At 35.3% G+C, this 21,698-nt stretch overlaps 2 protein-coding genes across 6 annotated transcripts in view; one reads left to right on the forward strand and one right to left on the reverse strand.

The window, feature by feature from the left end:
- The window catches only part of Plxnc1 (plexin C1), a 142,780-nt gene extending 139,530 nt beyond the window's left edge, over positions 1–3,250 (forward strand). For both annotated transcript variants that reach the window (XM_076853210.1, XM_076853209.1), the window contains 3 exons: positions 1,306–1,446; positions 1,537–1,611; positions 2,785–3,250. In XM_076853210.1, coding sequence (XP_076709325.1) covers positions 1,306–1,446; positions 1,537–1,611; positions 2,785–2,889 — 321 coding nt within the window. In that variant the 3' untranslated portion in view covers positions 2,890–3,250. The remainder of the gene's footprint in view (positions 1–1,305; positions 1,447–1,536; positions 1,612–2,784) is intronic.
- Positions 3,251–5,852: 2,602 nt separating this feature from the next.
- The window catches only part of Cep83 (centrosomal protein 83), a 121,123-nt gene continuing 105,277 nt past the window's right edge, over positions 5,853–21,698 (reverse strand). For 2 of the 4 annotated variants that reach the window (XM_076854950.1, XM_076854951.1), the window contains exons 14-16: positions 10,239–10,342; positions 7,449–7,638; positions 5,853–6,465 (exon numbers count right to left, since the gene is read on the reverse strand). In XM_076854950.1, coding sequence (XP_076711065.1) covers positions 6,361–6,465; positions 7,449–7,638; positions 10,239–10,342 — 399 coding nt within the window. In that variant the 3' untranslated portion in view covers positions 5,853–6,360. Of the gene's footprint in view, positions 6,501–7,448; positions 7,639–10,118; positions 10,200–10,229; positions 10,343–21,698 lie in introns of those variants that run through there. The other 2 variants (XM_076854952.1, XM_076854953.1) reach the window with 2 other exon arrangements.

Below are 21,698 nucleotides of genomic sequence, written 5' to 3' on the forward strand. Positions count from 1 at the left end.
CCCTTCCTGCTTGGCTTCAGGCGTCTTTTCTGGACTCATTTTCTGGCATGCTCCATGTTTTAACTTTTCCACACATACCAGGAACTTGTTTCCACCCTTCTTTGCTCATGTCTTTCCTGTTTCACAACCCCTCTGTCTGGTAAAATCCTACTCATTCATTCATTCACAAAAATGATTTCCTGATGTGTGACAGAAATCGTAGGAGACTCTGATCAGTGAACTTTTCCTGAGGCATGTTCCTCTGTGCCTCTTTATTCCACTAATAAAGTTCAACTTAGCAGGCAGCACCCTAAAAGACACTTAAATGCTTGTTTATAGTAAATGTTCTTTACAGTGTGCTAATTACTGATAAATTACTCACTGTAAATTTGTTCTCTCAACTAGATTGTAAGCTTCTCAAAGTCAGGTCATTTCTACACTTTCAGTGACTGCCTAAATAGTCACTGAATTAATGAATGATCATTGTGATTTGATCATTCCACTTCAACTTGATAAGAACACCTCAGAAATATCTCAGTCAATGCATCTTTCACAATGATTCATCCAACCATTGATTTAACCATTGGACTTTATAAAAATCTTCGGGACATAACCCCTATCATTTAACTCACCTATCTTCCCTGAGTAGAATTTTACATTTTGTGAAAAATCATGACTCCTTAAAATCTTCACTTATCTCATTTTTAAATATTCTCACCATTATAATTACATATAACCATTCAAACTGCCCAGGAACCTTTACAAAATCAGTCATCAGGGCCACTAATACCAATAACCATGCACTTCCTTGAGGGAATTGGAAGATCTTTATAACCTAATGAAATGAGGGACAAGCTGGAAAATCTGCCACCACCAATTACTTTCCAGTTTTAGAGTTATATAAAGGGCTCAATCAGACCTACAATCAAGTCTTTTATAAATGCCAAAATTCACTGGTGGGTGAGGATGAGAGCAAATGTTTTTAATTCAGGCTTTTTACGACCATTAGTAATGAACTATGATTGAAATAAGTTCCATTGTTACAGTAACTCAAAATCATGCAAAAATAATAATTTTAGTTCTTTTATAAGAGGAAGGCAGAATATATTAGCATTTAATATGCCTGAAAATAACAGTGACTCACCAGAACTATCTAGATGGCAGTCAGTCAGTCAGTCAGCATTTAGTGAGGCCTCCTGCATGAAGCCTTGTTAGGTGTAATACTGGTTGGTGGTGGGGGTGCAGCTACACTGTACCGTTTTTACAAGTTCCCCATGTTTTTTTACTCTTTCGGTGGTGAATTCTTTTTTTTTTTTTTTTTTTCAGGAAGCACCAACTAATAAACTGCTCTATGCCAAGGATATCCCGACCTACAAAGAGGAAGTAAAATCTTATTACAAAGCAATCAGGGATTTGCCTCCATTGTCACCTCTGGAAATGGAAGAATTCTTAACTCAGGAATCTAAGGTAGCATTAGAAATAGAAATAGGCTTGTATTTGGTTCCTTTTTAAAAAAACTCATTTCAGAGTCTCTCAACAGGACTTTCTTTGTTTTAGAAACATGAAAATGAATTTAATGAAGAAGTGGCCTTGACAGAAATCTACAAATACATCGTAAAATATTTTGATGAGGTAAGATTTTATTTAACATCTTTTAAAGCTATGAATCAGCCACAAGGATTTGGTTATAGCGTTCTGTGGGTCTCAGGACAGTTCTGGCATCCCAAACAGCCAGAAAGGGAGGCCAGGAAGCCTGCCTGAGATGGGGGATCCTGGCACCAAGCCAGACCCTGCACACGGCTGCCCCTCTGTTAGATCACGCTGCCCACATTTGGACCAGCCTGAATTTACATTTGAGTTCATGGGGCCTACAGCCACACTGACTCAAGCTAACTTTAATGAGTAATTTGTGGCCCTGTAAATGGGGCCAGCTTAAGCTTGATTGTAGTCTGCTAAACACGAAAGCTAAGCCTGTTAAATCGTCTAGATTCTATATTCAATAGTTGTAGGAAACTATGACATATTTCTAACTTAAGCAACTATTTCAATAACAAATGTTTTAATTCAGGCTTTTTACAACCATTAGTAATGAACTACCATTCTCCTTTATGATTAGTTCTCCTTAGTCTGGATGCATTGTTTCCAAATAAATGTTAATTCCCCCTTCCCTGATTCCCCCCCACTCAGTCATGCTGGGACAGGCTATCCATGTCACTGGTGAGAATAGCTCACCAATTCCATTTGCTACTTGAAGATCAAGTGAAGCGCTAAGGTAGGGTAGAGGCAATGAGTTCCTTAAACATGATAAGCATCCCTCTTATTCCAGGGGTTAGGGGTGAGAAGGGACGCACTGGGGAGGGGAGGGAGAGGAGGGACTAGGCTGCCCAGGAGGGGAGGTAAGGGAGGGAAGTTTTCCTCTCAAGACTAGGATGCCCCTGCCTGCTGCATTTAAGAAGAAATACTTGCCTGCATGTTGGCTGCCCAGGAATGCTTGCTGTGCTTGGAATGGCTGTGATATAATGCATAAAGTAGGGCCTGGGAAGTCTGGCCCCATATTTGTAAGCAAATAGTTGGTATTTTCTTGTGGGCTTCTATTTTAAGCCAAAGTGTTGTTGATCCTGTGATAATGACTTAGCAAAACAACTTGCAAAGTGAGTATGTAAATGATCGAAGAAAATGTTGGCATCTGTTTCATACAGATTTTACCCACTCACAGCATCAGGAATGCAAAAACAACAACAACAAAAAAAAGAATTGTAATGCTAAAACCATAATATCTAAAATAACTGTTCTAATTGTCAACAGATTCTAAATAAACTAGAAAGAGAACGAGGGCTGGAAGAAGCTCAGAAACAACTCTTGCATGTAAAAGTCTTATTTGATGAAAAGAAGAAATGCAAGTGGATGTAAGCACTCTGGGCCTGGCTTAACCTGGCAAAGTTCTTCAGACGACTTGGGAGCAAAATGGCTGCTTGAGCTACTCTGTGTCGTTAATTTTTAAGTTTGCACATGGGTTCCACTTTGAGCACTGTCTTTTCAAGAGACCAAGGCACATGCACAGCTTTTAGAAAGCATATCAACCACTGTGCCTGTGTGTATACCGTGGGAACCCTTCTGTAAATAGAGTCGAAGTGGTTGTTGCAAACAGCCTCCTTGTTTACAGAGAATACAGGGCCAGTAAGCAAGTGTCAGTATTGTAATTACAGTCTCCACTTAAGCACAATGTTATCTAAGTGGTTTTGTTGGAAAACTACAGCTATGTAGCACTTGTGACTACACTGCACCTCTGCAGAAAAGGGATACTCAAAACAAAATGTGAAATGAGTCATTTGGAAACAAGGTGGGGGTGTTAGGGCAACCTCGAGGATTTGCAGCATTGAAACTTTCCCTAGTAGTTCTTGGAAAAGCTGACCGCAGAATTTGGTAGTGTGTACACTTAGCATTTGTGAGTGTGTGTGTGTGTTTAAACCAAAAACTAACAGTGTTGCAGCATTGTTGAAAGGGCTCGTGTTTTTCAGCGGTCACCAACTGCACTCCACCGAACTCACCTCCATTGCGTCAAGGAGCTCTAAAGCAAGGAGAGTGAGTGGGCTTTACTGAAATGCAACAGCATTTTACCCACTGTGTCCTAATGTATGTTCCTTTTTTATCTTTTCATACTAAATGTATTTGATAGTGGACATGTTGGGTATTATATAAATGAAAAAATTGTTTATTTCTGTTGAAAAACCTTGATCAGAACTATCTGTGGAAGTGTAAGTCACTCCTCTAATCCTACATTTCTATACTAGTGTCTCCTTGCTTTAGATTTCTGGTGAACCCTGTGGTTATAAATACTTGTGTGTGATTAAAAAAAAAAAGATACATTTTGCATTTCATCAAACTGTTGTTCACACTGGAGTATTATATATAAATATATATATTTGAGGCCCAAGGCCTGAAAAATATTAGTATACAACTTGGTATCTTAGTCTTACTATGTACTTTTTGAAAGTATTCCTTACAGGAGAAAGAATTTAAAATACCCATTTTATTCATGCCTTTCTTTTTAAACAATTCCCTTTCCAGTTATATTGTAGTCTTTTTATTGCTAAGTTTTTTATTCCTGAATTTTTGCTGCTCATGACCAATTTTAATACCACTGTGTTTTCCTTCTATTAAATCAGAAGTAAAAAGTGTTAATTGGCAACTCTCAAGCTTTCCTTGTGGCAGGCACCTTTTACCCTTGGTGCTCCAAATCCCTAATCTAGGATAGAAATTTTTTCAAGTAGCAAATAAATCACTGATCCCACATTCCTTAAACCCATTTACCAACACTGTATGGAACATCAGGATTGAAATGTAATTTCGTTAGGTAAACGCAACTCATATTTGCTCCTTAATATCTGGTAAACTGTGAGAGAGGTGACACCTCATCAAATGGTTAAGAGAAATAAGCAGTTACTGCCCTGATACACACATTCCCAACCCTATCACTTTTGACCACTGTCTGTCCAATGGACACATCTCAAAAATACTACCAAATAGATTACTTGTAGGTCTAAAGGTGAGAGGTCTGGTCCCCATCCAAAGCTGCTACAGTCTTCAAAGAGGTGAAGGCATTCATAAGAGAACTGTAAGAGTTGAGAGCCAAGGGTAGGAGAGTTGCCCAAAAGACTTCCCTTCTCCAGGGTACAGAAAACTCAAAGGATCAGCGACAGCTTTATTTATCTAAGTACTTACTAAATGCTACATGAGGATGTTCCTGTCCAGCTCTGGCACATGAGTCCTGTGTGGAGAGTTACCTCCTCTTCCAGGTACTGTGCTGTTAGAAACTTTGGGCAAGTCACTTACCTCTTTGTGCCTCGATTTCTGTATAATATTTCTAACCTACCTCACTGAGGTGGTGTGAAGATTCACTAATGTATGTAGCGTGTTTGTCAATCCACCAGTGAAGAGCACTATCTAGATCACATTTTGGATCACATTAGCCAAATGCAGTAAATGGCCAAATCAGATGTGTGCTGAAGACAATCAGTCACTGGGTCTACATTAAACAGCAACTAGAGAAACAAATGGCAAACAATATTTTTAAGTTTCTTTGCATATTTTTTGGTGCAAAACAATTCATTTATAAACTTTTTTTTCTAACACTAGTGTCTACAGCAGCATTTAAAAAATTAATTCTGTTATCTTTTCCATATTAGGATTTAAAGTCTATTTCTTATTGTATACCTGATTGAAGCTGTTCTTGGAGATGAATGTTTTAAATGTCTATATCCAAAAATAAACATTTTGATGTAATTATGGACTGTTTTGGCTTTTTTGTTTCCTCCTAAATTTTCTAGTTACAAGTAAACTTAAATTTCTTGCTAAATGATGCTAAGGGTTGCTCAATTACATTCCTATCCTCCACTATCATCATGGATTTTTGACTGTGAAGACTTCTGGATAATGAATTCTCCATTTAGTTTGGCAGAGTTGAGCTTTGCCTTGTTGACATGAATTTACTCCAGAAGAATTCCTTGAAAAGATGTTACATAAGAAAGCTTCCAAAGGATGCATGGTGAAAAACAAGGTAAATAATGACATACTTAGGGACACACAAATAAAACATAATTATTTGATTTGATCCAAAATAATGGGAAACAAAGTTAAATAATAATATTTCTAGAGAGATCCCACTGGGTTCAAGTTATGTGATCAACAGCCCTTTTAAAGAGCCACAGGATTTAATTATCTACTGATTCCAACTCAACAAAGCCAAAATCAGTGAAGTCTTCTAAACTGCTAAACATACACTCTAAGATCAAAAAATTAAACAGAAACACAAAACAATATACTTAGGTAGAAAAATATTTATTAAGCTCTTTAATAAATTATGTGTACACAGCTTTTAGAAAAGGTAACCTTTTGCAATAAACCTATATATTTAGATACCTTTAAAGATTTTTAAAATGTACCTTTAAATTGTCATCTTTTTTCCAAAAACTAGAAATTTGTAACTCTTGTATATTAGTAAAGCAGTTTACTGACGTTCTTTTGTCAAGCACCTCAGAGATGAGAAAAAAAGAATTCAAGATGGGTACATTTCAGGCAAAATACCAAAAAAATTTAGAAGTGAAAATTTTAAAACTTGATTCCCTATTATTTATTTTCATATTCAGATATTATATATTGTAAAATATCTCTGAAACTTTCTTTTAATGCTTTATTAGTCATCAGTATAATCGGAAAATCATTATCATGCAATGCGGCATGTAGCTGATACCTTTTCTAGAGGCACATTTAAGTATTTTGGCAAACAGTAATAAAGTATATCAATGCCATGTACATTAAAACTGCATGCTTTATTGAGTCTCTTTATTTCACCCCTTTTGATCTGCCTTTTATCCAAGAACATCATTCCCCAGGAGATCCTAGTTCTTCTAGTTGTTTTCTTTGTGTTGTTTCTAGTTCTTCCAGTCTTTTGCGAAGTAGCGAGAGTTCCCTTTGATGCTGTTCCTCCTTAAAAATGATGTAGGAAAGCACAGTGAAAGAAACTGTCAGGAAAAAAAATAAAAATAAAAAAAGTCCCTGCTGGACAGTAGCCTTGCCTGCCTTTTTTATATAGGCCCGCAACAACCTGGCAGGGAAATAATGTCCACTTTAGCAGTCTAAAAACAGACTACTATGGGTGAAACAGTATACTAACTACTGCTTCTCTCCTGCCTCAGGCTCTACCCTTAAGCAAAACCCACAACCTATTCTTTGCTAGGTGTAAAATTCACTAGGGAGGAAATTAGAAATACTAAGACAAGGCCAGGAATATTTACATGGCAACTTTCAAATGAGACTGGTTTTAACAGCTATTTATTATAAACAAAGCACTTGGTCTGAGATTCAGTTCAGTGGCTAAAATCTTCCATGCTTACAATATAAAACATAATTACTTATTAAATGTCCATCTTCTGAAAACCAGCCAATCAATTTGATTCCTTCAATATCTCAGGGCCTGACATAGCAGAAGTAGCCCAGGTTTTGGAATCACAGGATTTAGGTTTAAAACTTAACTTTTTTATTAAGCTATGACCTTAGGCAAGTCATTCCACTTCTATAACTCAGGTACTTCATCTGTGATTTGAGAATAATAATACCTGCCTCAAAGTTTTTTTCATTAATGTTAAAATGTATAGAAGACACAGAGTGCACTGCATTAGTAAATGCTCAGTAGTAGTGAATGAACAAGCTACAAACTCTAGCCTACTCAAAGACTCATTTATCAAGTCTCCTATCTATTGCTCAATAGGAGATTTTACTCCCAACACCATCATTTTAAAGGGATGGAATACATTCAAGTCTACTTTTCAGCACATTTCTATGATTAATGAAAGAAGAAAAGTTAACAGTGACCTTAAATGGATATGCCATTTTTTGTGAATAAGTTTTATCTCTGTTTACACATTATAGACATGTTTGGATTTCTCTTCTCCTAAAATAAATGTTCATACCTGCATATGTGGAGGAAAGGACAGTTCCATGCCTGGAACCATGGCTGATGACTGCATGCTAACAGGATTGACAGATGCTGTTGGAGGCATGTTAGGAACCAAAATTAGACTTCGAAATTCATTATGTCGTCTCTGTATATCTTTTAGTCTTTTTTGAAGTCTTGTATATTCTTCAAATGGAACATTTTGTCTTAAATAGAACAAAAGAAAGTGTTTTTTAATAGTTATACATTATTGAAAAATAGTGTAATTCATAATATAAACTGGAACAGAAGAATTTCTAAACTATGATTTATCTGTATATAATATATAAAAATCTACTTACCTAGAAATATAAACATGACATCTTAATTATATATATTTACTAGCACTAATTTTAAGATTTTATTTGCCAATTAATCAAAGATTTAAAACATTCTGAGATTTTTTTTACCTTCATTTCCACAGTCTCCTCAATCCCCTGCTACTGATCAATAATGAGACTAAAAAGGAAATTCTTTAAACCACAAAAATACCTCATAGTATAGGAGGGATAAATTTATGAAATTGACATCTTTTAGGTGAAATATGGCCAAATATAAATAATTACATATAGTTCAACCTAATTTTTAAAATGTAGGTATATTATTAACACATATACACACAAATATAAAAATATAAAATATATGTATGTGTGTGTGTGTGTGTGTGTGTGTGTGTGTGTGTTTAGTGTTTATCCCTGAGTCCTCTTGGCACATTGCTCCTTAAAAACCCTTGGAATCTTGAACTGAAAACAGCATCTTTCTTATGATAATGAGATGACTGGTGGCTGGGGGATCCTAGAATGCTTCAGAATGAAAGCAGGAAATGAAAAAGATTAAGACTTAGTTCAAGAGTTGGAAATTGAAGCTCCAACTCACCTTTACCACAGGAAAGAGAAAGAAGCTGAAGGTTGAATTAATTATCAATGACCAATAATGTAAATAATCATGTCCACATAATGAAGCTGCCATAAAATAACCCAAAATAGCAAGAGTTTGGAGAACTTCTGGGTTGCTGAACATGGAGGTACCTTAGAGGCTGGTGCACCTACACAGGGCATGAAAGCTTATGCCTTTCCCTCATACCTCTTCCTTCTGGTTGTTCAACTGTATCCTTTGTAATATCCTTTATAATAAATGGTAAGTGTAAGTAAAGCATTTCTAAGGTCTGGGAACTGCTCTAGCAAATTAATCAAACCCAAGTATAGGGTCATGGGAATATCGATCTATAGCTTGTCCATCAGAAGCATAATAGGTCACAGCCTGGGATTTGTAATTGGCATCTGCAGTGGAAACAGTCAACCTGTCAACCAGTGGGGATTCAACGTGATAATGTTAGAACTGAATTATAGGCCATCCAACTGATGTCCATTGGAGAATTAAATGACTAGTATAAGGGAAAAACCTCCATACACCTGGTGTCAGAGTGTTATGTTGACTACATGAGTGAGACAAGGCAAAACACTGCTTTTCCCTATCTTCTATAGTAATTATAAAGGTGAAGCAACCTAACTTAAAAACAAAAATGATAAGAGGGAAAAAAATCTAACTTTTTAGGTCTTCACAGATCATTATTATCTTTTTGGACATGACACTCCTTATGAATCACACCAGTTCAATCAAATAAAGCTTCAAAACCACTCGAAGTCCTGAATCAGCCAGTCAAGATGGCACATGCCTATTACCCCAGCAACTTGGGAGGCTGAAGTAGGAAGATCACAAGTTCAAGGCCAGTCTCAGAAACTTAGTGAAGCCCTGCCTCAAATTTCAAAAAGGGTTGGGGATATAGATCAGTGGTAAAACAACCTTGGGTCCGATCACTAGTACCAAAAAATAATACTAGTACCAAAAAGAATAGATGATCTGAACCACAGCTGTCCAATCTTAAACTGATAATACTTCAATATTAATGGTTGTGAAGGAGGTAGGAAGGTGAATTTAGTGGCTTCCTACTTTGAAACAAAGTACTACAAAGTTGGCATGAATTCCACAATCTGGAAACCTTGAGTAATCACCAATTGTGGTGTTGTTCACCTTATGCTAAAAATTACAACAAAGAACACCAGCACATATCACAAAACATCACTGCATGATATTACAGGCAATTTCCATGACAAAAAAATCTAATACTTGATTAAAGTACTGAAAGCTACCACTACTTAGCTGAATTCAGAATATTTTTTTATTATCTTGAATTAAATACAATACCAAATCAATATAAACCACTAATGCCAATCCAGTAAAGTAAATCTTATCTGTTCAAAAAATGCTAAGGATGCTGATTATTAGCTATGCTTGGATGTGTCTACAAAATCAAAAGCAATAGCCCAGTAATATTTCTCCACCCTAGGAAACCAAAAACTGACCTTTGATTCAAAGCCATGGCCATGATTTTCAGACCTATACAATAGCCACAATTGTTTTGTTAGCTTAGCAGAATTCACACACTCCTAGATATTCACATACTCCTAGAATTCCTGAGAATTCACACCACTCCTAGATATCAAAGTCAGTTACTATACCAAAGCTAGTGACTAACTTTTTATGTCAATCTTAACCATAATTCAAACACCTGGCACTGAAACTTTCTGGTTTAAAGGAAAAGTCAGTCAGAAAGAAAAAAGGTAATGCATTCATGGATATCAAATAGTTTTACATATCTTTTTAAATATATATTTTAAAAGAAAACACAGTATGTTCTCAGAAACAAAGTTCTATGACATCAAAATAACTACATATATATATATATATATACACACACACACATTACCTATTTAACACCTGATTTTCTGTTTCTAATTCTTCTTTCTTTGCCTCCAAGACTTCTACTTTCTCTTGCAATCTCCTCAATTTGTTTTCATGAAGAGATTTTCTCTAGAAAAGAGGAAAACAGATTAATAAGTATGTTATTACATAATTTACTATTTGAAGAAAACTACATAGTGAATATTTTACATTCCAATTTTTTTCTTTTAACTTTAGAGATGAATGTTTTAGTGAACACTAGGAACAAAAATTAGTACATATAGCTCTTACTGAAAATTGCAAAGATAATAAACCACAATGCTACCGCATATCCTCAAAGTGACAAATTACAGTATTATGAATACCAAATCAGAAAATTGGTATCAATAACTAAATTTCTGCAAATAAAAAATCTAAGGAGAAAAAGGAGTCAAATTTTTCTAGTGAAGCTGCCCGTCTTCTGCAAAAGAATGTTCATTGCTCTTTATTGTCCCAGAAGACTTATTTAAAAGAACTGAAACAAAACTGAAAATTAAAAGCATGTTTGTAACTGATAAATTACTACCAAAATTAAAGGATTAGAAAAAGCCAAGATAGAATATGAATGCCATCTCAGTTTAAAAGTCTGCCATTCCAAATAATTATTTAAAAGAAAAAATTAACTTTACAATATACAAAGTGAAGTTTCTAAAAGCAAACATTATAAAATTTCAATATATAATGGTAGCACATCATGTGTCCATTCACTTGTCTATTTCTAGACTCTATTCTGTTCCATTTGTCTACTTATCTACACTTATGCCAATACCACATTGTATGAATTGCTGCAGTTAGTAGGTATTAATTAATACTTGATTAAAGTACTGAAAGCAAGTCCTCTACACTTATTCTCCTTCACATTCTAATGTAAACTTTAGAATCTACTTCCTAATTTCTACAGAGACTTGCCGGGATTTTGGCTAGGATTCATTTAATTTATAGATATAATATATAGATAAAATCATGAACATGGTATAGTTTTCTCCTTTAAGCATTCATTAATTTTTCTAAGCAATATCCGTATTTTTAAAATACATAAGTTGGATACATCCATCTTTCATTATATTTATTCTTAGGTATTTGGTTATAGGTATTTTTTTTCTTATTGTGAAGAGCATTTAAATTTTTAAAAATTATTTAGTTATATTGAACACAACATCTTTATTTATATATTTAATTTCATGAATTATTTTATTTATTTTCTTTTAGAGGTCAAAGTTCTCATTCCTTTTCTAACTGGATTTTATTTTTTTTTAATACACGACAACAGTGGAATGAATTACAATTCTTATTACACATATACAGTTTTTTGTATCTCTGTACATAAAGTATGTTCACGCCAATTTATGCTTTTATACATGTACTTCCTTTTTGAATTACAATTCTTAATACACATATATACCACAATTTTTCGTATCTCTGTTTGTATATAAAGTATGTTGACACCCAATTCAAGTCTTCATACATGTACTTTGTATAATGATGTCCATCACATTCCACCATCCTTGCTAATCCCCTGGCCCCTCCCTTTCTCTCCCACCCCTCTTCCCTATCTAGAATTAATCTAATCCTCCCATGTTCTCACTCCCTACCCCACCTATGAGTCACCTTCCTTACATCAGAGAAAACATTTGGCATTTGTTTTTTTGGGATTGCCTAACTTCAGTTAGCATTATCTTCTCCAACGCCATCCATTTACCTGCAAATGGCATGATTTTGTTCTTTCTTAGTGCTGAGTAAAATTCCATTGTGTATATATGCCACATTTTTTAATCCATTCATGCACTAAGGGACATCTTGTGAATTGTGCTGCTGCTATAAAACTGATGTGGCTATGTCCCTGTAATATGCTGTTTTTAAGTCCTTTGGGTATAGACCAGGGAGAGGAATAGCTGGGTCAAATGGTGGTTCCATTCCCAGACTTCCAAGGAATCTCCATACTGCTTTCCAAATTGCCTGTTCCAATTTGCAGTCCCACCAGCAATGTATGACTGTACCTTTTTCCCCACATCCTTGCCAACACTTGTTGTTTGTCTTCATAATAGCTGCCATTCTGACTGGAGTGAGATGATATCTTAGAGTAGTTTTGATTTGTATGTCTCTGATTGCTAGAGATGATGAGTATTTTTTCATATATTTGTTGATTGACTGTATATCATCTTCTGAGAAGTGTCTGTTCAGATCCTTGGCCCATTTGTTGATTGGGTTATTTGTTTTTTTGGTGTTTAGCTTTTTGAGTTCTTTATATACCCTAAAGATTAGTGCTCTATGTGATGCGTGAGTGGTAAAAATTTGCTCCCAGGATGTAAGCTCTCTGTTCACCTCACAGATTGTTTCTTTTGCTGAGAAAAAAAACTTTTTAGTTTGAATCCATTGCATTTATTGATTCTTGATTTTAATTCTTGCGCTATAGGAGTCTTATTAAGGAAGTTGGGGCCTCATCCCACATGATGAAAAGTAAGGCCTACATTTTCTTCTATTAGATGCAGAGTCTCTGGCTTAATTCCTAGGTCCTTGATCCATTTTGAGTTAAGTTTTGTGCATGGTGAGAGATAGGGGTTTAATTTCATTTTGTTGTATATAGATTTCCAGTTTTCTCAGCACCATTTGTTGAAGATGCTATCTTTTCTCAAGTGCATGTTTTTGGCACCTTTGTCTAATATAAGATAATTGTAATTTTGTGGGTTAGTCTCTCTGTCCTGTATTCTGAGTCACCTTCCTTACATCAGAGAAAACATTTGGCATTTGGTTTTTTGGGATTGCCTAACTTCAGTTAGCATTGGTCTACTGGCCAATACCATGCTGTTTTTGTTACTATTGCTCTGTAGTATAGTTTAAAGTCTGGTATAGCGATACCACCTATTTCACTCTTCCTGCTTAGAATTGCTTTAGCTATTCTGGGTTTCTGATTTTTCCAGATGAATTTCATGATTGCTTTTTCTATTTCTATGAGGCATGCCATTGGGGTTTTGATCAGAATTGCATTAAACCTGTATAGTGCTTTTGGTAGTATGGCCATTTTGACAATATTAATTCTGCCTATCCATGAGCAAGGTAGATCTTTCCATCTTCTAAGGTCTTCTTTGATTTCTCTCTTTAGGGTTCTGTAGTTTTCATTGTATAGATCTTTTACCTCTTTTGTTGATTCCCAAGTATCTTTTTTTTTTTTTTTGAGGATATTGTGAATGGGGTAGTTTTCCTCATTTCCTTCTCAGAGGATCTGTCACTGACATATAGAAATGACTTTGACTTGGGGTGTTCATTTTATATCCTGCTACTTTGCTGAATTCATTTACTAGTTCTAGAAGTTTTCTGGTGGAGTTTTTTGGGTCTTCTAGGTATAGAATCATATTATCAGCAAATAGTGCTAGTTTTAATTCTTCTTTTCCTATACTTATCCCTTTAATTTCTTTCATCAGTCTAATTGCTCTGTCCAGTGTTTCAAGAACTATGTTGAGTAGAAGTGGTGAAAGGAGGCATCCCTGACTTGTTCCAGATTTTAGAGGGAATGCCTTCAATTTTTCTCCATTTAGAATGATGTTGGCCTGAGGCTTTGTGTAGATACCCTTTTACAATGTTGAGATATGTTCCTGTTATTCCTAGTTTTTCTAGTGTTTTGAACATAAAGGGATGCTGTACTTAGTCGAATGCTTTTTTTGCGTCTATTGAGATGATCATGATTCTTATTTTTAAGTCTATTGATGTGATGAATTACATTTATTGATTTCCGTATGCTGAACCAACCTTGCATCACTGGGATGAATCATACTTGATCATGGTGCACAATCTTTTTGATATATTTTTGAACTCAATTTGCCAGAATTTTATTGAGAATTTTTGCATGTATGTTCATTAGAGATATTGGTCTATAGTTTTCTTTCTTTGAAGTGTCTTTGTCTGGTTTTAGAATCAGGGTAATATTAACCTCATAGAATGAGTTTGGAAGTGTTCCCTCTTTTTCTATTTAATGAAATAATTTGAGGAGTATTGGTATTAGTTCTGCTTTTAGTTTTAGTTCTGTAGAACTCAGCTGTGTATCCATCCAGACCTGGGCTTTTCTTGGTTGGTAGTCTTTTGATGGCTTCTTCTATTTCCTAACTTGATATTGGTCTGTTTAAGTTGTGTATATCTTCCTGACTCAATCTGGGCAGATCAAATGACTTAAGGAATTTATCGATGCCTTCACTGTCATCTATTTTATTAAAGTATAAGATTTCAAAATAATTTCTAATTATCTTCTGTATTTCTGTAGTGTCTGTTGTGATATTGCCTTTTTTATTACCTATGCTTGGTAATTTGAGTTCTCTCTCTCTCCTTCTCTTCATTAGCATGGCTAAGGGTCTGTCAATTTTATTTATTTTTTCAAAGAACAAACTTTTAGTTTGGTCAATTTTTTCAATTGTTTTGATTTCATTGATTTCAGCTTTGATTTTAATTATTTCTTGCCTTCTATTGCTTTTTTTCCTTCTATTGCTTTTGCTGCTGATTTGTTCTTCTTTTTCTTCTGTTCTTTTAGTTTGTTGACTTTTTCTTCTTTTAAGGAATGAACTCCATGCAATGAATTTTCCTTAGCACTGATTTCATAGTGTCCCAGAGATTTCGTTATGTTGTATCTGTGTTCTCATTTACCTCTAATAATTTTTTAATCTCCTCCTTGATGTCTTCTGTAACCCATTGTTCATTCAGTAGCATATTGTTCAGTCTCCATGTAATGCAGATATTTTACTCTTTGTCGTTGATTTCCAATTTCATCCCATTATGATCTGATAAAATGCACGGTAGTATCCCTACTCCTTTATATTTGCTAAGAGTTCCCTGTGACATAGTTTATTGTCTATTTTTGAGAAGGATCCATGTGCTGCTGAGAAGAAAATGTGTCCGCTTGATGCCAGTTGATATATTCTATATATGTCAGTTAAGTCTAAGTTATTAATTGTGTTATTGAGCTCTATAGTTCCTTTATTCAACTTTTGTTTGGAAGATTTGTCCAGTGGTGAGAGAGGTGTATTAAAGTCACTCAGGATTATTGTGTTGTGGTCAATCTGACTCTTGAACTTGAGAAGAATTTGTCTGATGAACATAGTTGCACCATTGTTTGGGGCATATATATTTATGATTGTGATGTCTTGTTGGTGTATGGTTCCCTTGAGCAGTATGTAATGTCCATCTTTATCCCTTTTGATTAATTTTGGCTTGAAGTCTATTTTATTTGATGAGAGTATGGAAACCCCTAATTGCTTCCGCAGTGCATGTGAGTGGTATGATTTTTCCCAACCTCTCACTTTCAGTCTGTCTATATCTTTTCCTATCAAATGAGTCTCCGGTAGGCAGGATATTGTTGGATCTTTTAAAATCAAATTTGCTAGCCTATGTCTTTTGACTGGTGAGTTTAAGCCATTAACATTTAGGGTTACTATTGAGATATGGTTTGTATTTCCAGCCATATTTGTTTATTTTTGTTATTTAATTTGACTTGTTTTTCCTCTTTGATTAGCTTTTCTTTTAGTGTACTACCTCCCTCTGTTGGTTTTTCATTTCCTCTTCATAAAATATTTTGCCAAGGATGTTTTGTAGTGCTGGTTTTCTAGCTGTAAATTCTTTTAACTTTTGTTTATTGTGGAAAGGTTTTATTTCATCTTCAAATCTGAAGCTTGGTTTTGCTGGATACAAGATTTTTGGCTGGAACACATTATCTTTCAGAGTTTGAAATATGTTGTTCCAGGATCTTCTAGCTTTCAAGGTCTGTGTTGAAAAAATCTAATGTTATCCCAATTGGTTTACCCCTACATGTAATCTGATTCCTTTCTCTTTTGGCTTTTAAAATTCTCTCCTTATTCTGTATGTTGGGCATTTACATTATTATGTGTCTTGGTACGGATCTGCTGTTATTTTGCACATTTGGCATCCTGTAGGCTTCTTGGATTTGGATTTCTGTTTCATTCTTCATGTATGGAAAGTTTTCTGATATTATTTCATTGAACAGATTGCTCATTCCTTTGGTTTGGACCTCTGTGCCTTCCTCTATCCCAATAGCTCTTAAATTTGGTCTTTTTATGCTGCCCCATATTTCTTCAATGTTCTGCTCATGTTTTCTGCTCATTTTTGCTGTGCTGTCTATGTTGTTTTCAAGTGATATGCTTTGTCTTTGTTGTCTGATGTCCTATCTTCTAAGTTGTCTACTTTGCTGGTGATGCTCTCATTTGAGTTTTTAATTTGGTTTATTATTTCTTTCATTTCAAGGATTTCTATTTGGTTTTTTTGTATAACCTCTATCTCCCTGTAGAGGTGACCTTTTGCTTCTTGGATTTGTTTATGTAGTTCATCGTCAAAGTGATCTTTCACCGCCTGTATTTGTTCTCTAATGTCTTCTTTGAGATTCCAAAACATTTTAGTCATGTATATTCTGAAATCTTTCTCTGTCCTCTTTTCTACTGTAGCTGTTAATTCTTCTAATGATGTGTTATCTTGAATTGTTTATGGTACTTTCTTCCCCTGTCTTTTCATGTTGCATGGTTTGTTTCTTTCCAGCAACTTGTGGAACTGGTGTGTTTTTACTCTATAGATTTTTAGTGCTCTTGTATGGTTCCAAGATCCCTCCTTTGTGGAGAAGGACAATGTTTACAGATTCCAATTTCAACGATACATCACCTATGAACAAATTATTGTTATTAAGACATTTATAGTTAGTCTCAATGTCCAGAAATGTTGGATTCAATTATTTTTAAAATATATCAGTAGTTTCATACTCTGTATGAAAAAGGTATTTGCCCAATACCTTTATTATATTTATCTGTACATAAAAGATGTACAGTTTCTGGTGGCAGACAGAGAACTGGGGGTTGGGCGTAGGATGCTATGGTAAGAGGGAAAGATGTGAGGGCATGGGATTAATATAACTTAGGAAATTTGGAGGAGAACTCTAATGAAGAGGGTTAGTATCAGGGGAATAGACAGGAGGTAATTTAGGGTAGACAAGTATGTGGGAGGACAGTAGAGTACATAAAAACAAACACATATATGTATTTAGAAAATTATAAGAAGTAAAAATAATAAAATTGGGAGGTTGAAAGAGGAAAAAAGGGAGGAAGAAAAAAGAAAAGAGGAAAAAAGGGGGGGAGGCTCATGTAATTCCTCTATATTAGACTCAGTTCTCAAAGTTCTATTTCATGCAAAGTCCTTAGTTTCACATATGTTGGGGTTGTGAGGGCCAGAGGACAGAAGGGTAGAGGAGAAAGAAAAAGGATAAAAGGAAGGGAAAAAAAAAAACAACAAAAAAAAACCTCTTAGAATTCCATTTCTTTCTCCTCTCTTCCAGTAGGTGGAGTTGTCTATTCCAAGCTTGAGTCTCTGCTCTCAGGGTGGTACCCCAGTGTGAGAAGACTTGAGCCCCCGGTATCATCCTCCTCTCCTGCCTGGAGCTTCCCTAATCTTCCCTAATCTTGGTCTCTCTGAGTTGCTCCAAGTTTTTAGACCCTTGCTTATCAGGTCTCAACTGCAGGACCTCTTGGCTTGCACCAAGGTGGGCAGCGCCCTGGTCACACTGCGTTCCTGTTCAGCGGAGAGCAGTTTTTGTGCTGGACAGTTACTGTGCCAAGTTATCGAAGCTGAGGGGCAGGGGAGTTGGAAACCTGTTCAATCGTAGATCCCCGATGATAGCCCTGCCCACCAACAAATGGCAAGAAAGGTTTTCCAAGATGGAGTCGGTCTGTTTCCAGCATTGGGGTGTCTGGTGAGGTGGGGGGAGCTGGGATGTCCTTGTGCTGTGGCTAGAACACAGTCAGGTGACCTACGTGGGAGTGGAGCATAGTCTGGAGTTCTGCAAATCTGCAGAGGTGCTGATTTGCCCAATAACTTTATTATATTTATCTATTTTTTATGCGGCACTAAGGATGAAACCCAGGGCCTCACACAGTAGGTGGGTGCTCTACTGCTGAGCCACAATCCCAGCCCCTGAATGTTAATTTAATTTTATTTTTTTGGTACTGAGGATTGAAACCAGATGCTTTATCATTGAGCTACATCTCCAGTACTTTTTTATTTTGAAACAGGATCTTATTAACATTGCTGAGACTGGCTTCAAACTTGCAATGCTTCTGCCTCAACCTACCAAGGTGCTGGGATTACGTGTGTGCTACTGTATCCCACCTAAATATTATTTTCTGTTAAGTATATAAAAATAACTGATGTTACTTGATCTTGTATCCAACAATTTTTAAAATTCCTATTTTAATACTTTATTGATAGATTTACCTTTTATGCATATACAATCATGTTATTTGTGAATAACAATTTTAGTTCCTCCTATATAATCATTATATCATTTTCCCCCACCCTTGCTTCATTACACTAAGTAGGACCTCCAACAAAACAGTGAACAAAATGGTGATAACAGACCTAACTTGTCTTGTTCCTGAACTTGGGTAAATGGAGGAAAGCATTCAATATTTGGTCAATATTAATTAGCAGCAGGATTTTTATAGATACCATTTATCAGAGTGAGAATTCCTTTCTATTCTTAATTTGATAAAATTTTTTATACATTAATTTTGTGAAATTACTTTTCCGTATATATATTAAGATGGTCACAATAGTTCTCTTTCTTTTTGTTAGTCTTGAATTACTCTGATCTTACATGTTAAGCCAGTTTTATCTCTGAGACAAACTCTAGAGGTTCATGATTTATCATAAATTAAATGTATAACAGGATTCAATTTTCTAATGTTTAAATTTTTAGATCTATGTTTATAAGTTTTCTTATGATTGTATCAGGTCTCAACCTCATAAAATACATGGGGATGTTTTTCCTACTTTTCTATTTTCTGGGAGAATTCTTATTAAGATTGGTATTATTTCTTCCTTAAATACTTGGAAGAATTTATCAGTAAAGCCAAATGAGGTGTTTTATTAGTAGAAGATTTTTAATTAAGGGTTCTACCTCTTTCACAGATATAAGACTCCTTGGATTTTCTTATCTTCTCATATTAGCTTTATTACAATGTTCTTCAATGACTGTATTCATCTAAACTGCATAATTAATTAGTTCAATTATTTTATAATATGCTTTTGATTTTAATATTTATAACATATGTAGCAGTATCCCCCCTTTCATTAATGATCTTCAGTTGTATTTATCTATCTAATCTATCTCATGGGTTGTTTGATGAGAACCAGTTTTGTTAAGGCTTTATCAGTTTCATTGATTTTTTCAAAAACCAGCCCTTGAATTTTCACTTTCCCACATTTGGTGTTTCTTTCACTGATTTTCTGCTTGTATTTTGAAGATGCTAATGATGACTATGTTAAATCTAAATCAATCATAGAACTAATAATTCCATTATTGTGTTTTTTTAGTTCTAAACTTGCCTTTGTTAAATGTTCTCCTGTTTTCTTTCTTTCTGTTTTGGTACTAGGGATCTAACTCAGGGGCACTTTACCACTAAGCCACATTCCAGCCCCCTTTATTTTTTTTTGAGAAAGGGTCTCACCAAGTTGCTGAGGCTGGCCTTGAACTTGTGATCTTCCTGTCTCGGCCTCCCAAGTCACTGGGATTATAGACATGAACCACTGTGCCCGCTGTTTCCCAGTTTTCTGATATAATTCTCAAGCTGTTATTTCTGAGCAAGTGCTACATGGTTAAAGTCTGTATCTAAACACTCCATTACCTGTATTCCCAGTAGGGGTCCATTTATATTGGTTATTCTTTTGGTTTTTGATGTTATTTCCTCACATGCCTGTTTTGTTATTGTTGTTTCTAATTAGCAGACCATTTCTTAGAGCAGTTTTAGGTTACAAAAAAAGTAAACAAAGTAGAGAACTTCCATATATTTTCTTCCCCATCCAATTTCCACTATTAACATCTTGAATTGTTGTACATTTGTTAAACTGATGAACCAATACTGATACACTATACTTTGCATTAGGGTTCATTCTTTCTGTTGTACAGGTCTATGGATTTTGTACAATTTCATATTTCAATCATTATACTATCACACAGCCTTAAAAATTCTAGGGCTCTGTCGATTCGACCTCTCCTCCACCACTGATCCCCTGTAAGCATTGACTTTTCTGTTATCTCCATAGTTTTATCATATCCAGAATGTCATAGTTGAATTGCAGTATGTAGTTTTTTTAGACTAGTTTCTTTATTTAGCAATACATTTAAGTTTCTTCCATGTCTTTGTGTGGTTGATTCTTTTTTTCTTTTTGGTACTAGGCATTGAACTAAGGGGCACTCAACCACTGAGACACATCCCCAGGCCTATTTTTAATTTTATTTAGGAAACAGGGTCTCACTGAGTTGCTTAGCACCTCGCTTTTTGCTGAGGCTGGCTTTGAACTTGTGATCTTCCTGCATCAGTTTCCTGAGTTGTTGGGATTTACAGGCATGTGCCACCACACCTGGCTGATTCATTTTTTTTTACTGGTGAATAATGTCACGTTATTTGGATATACCACAGTTTTATCCATCCATTTGCTAAAGGATATATTGGTTATTTCCAAGTACCGACATAAAGCTGTTCTAAATATTTGTGTGTAGTTTTTTTGTGTGGACTTAGCTTTTCAATTCATTTGAGTAAATACCTTGGAATGGATTGCTAGATCATATGGTAACTTTACAAACAACTATCAAAATGTCTTCTAATGTGGCAGTACCAGTTTGCATTCCCACCAGAATCAGAGTTCCTTATGTTCTATATAGTTACCAGTATTTGATATAGTCAATGTTTTGGATTTTGGCTGTTCTATGTATGTCTGCTTATTTTTTGTAGAGCTAGGAATTATACATTTAAAAAATTGAGGAAATAATTTTTCAAACCTACAATGTTATTTTTCCTTAAAGCAGACTCATTTGTTTTGGGCAGACAGGCTGTTAGCAGTATAAAGTATTAATAAATAATCTAATTATAAGGAATGAGATTATCTGAAGCTCTGCTTTAGTAATTGCAAGGACCCAGTTATTTTCAGATCACCCTTAGTCCAATGACAAATTCTTTCAGGATTCTAACCCAAACACAAGTGGATTTACCTGATCTTCTGCTTTGTGGCTGTTTCTGAACTCCAATTATTGTTTCCCAAGCCCTATGAAGTTGTCAAAGCTTTGCTCAGCTTCTAGTTGTCTCTTCTGGAACTGACAATTTACCCTAAAGGAAAAGCAACTACAAATGCCATGCTCACTTCTCTAGGTCCCTTACTGCTAGGGATCTTGGCCTCCTAATCTTTCATGGACTTGTTAGCTCTCTGAGACCTTCATGGAGATATTTTTTAAAATACTCTCTCAAATTCTCCTTATTGTCATGGGGTTCATTTGAGCTGCTATAACAAAATGCCTTAGAACTTAGGTAGTTTATAAATAATAGAAATTGATTTCTCCAAGTTCCAAAGGTTGGAAAGTCCAAGATCAAGGTGATTCATCACAAGATGGTGCCTTCTCACTCAGTCCTCACAT

This window comes from Callospermophilus lateralis, chromosome 4 (genome assembly GCF_048772815.1).
Source record: "Callospermophilus lateralis isolate mCalLat2 chromosome 4, mCalLat2.hap1, whole genome shotgun sequence".
In the NCBI taxonomy this organism is placed as follows: domain Eukaryota; kingdom Metazoa; phylum Chordata; class Mammalia; order Rodentia; family Sciuridae; genus Callospermophilus; species Callospermophilus lateralis.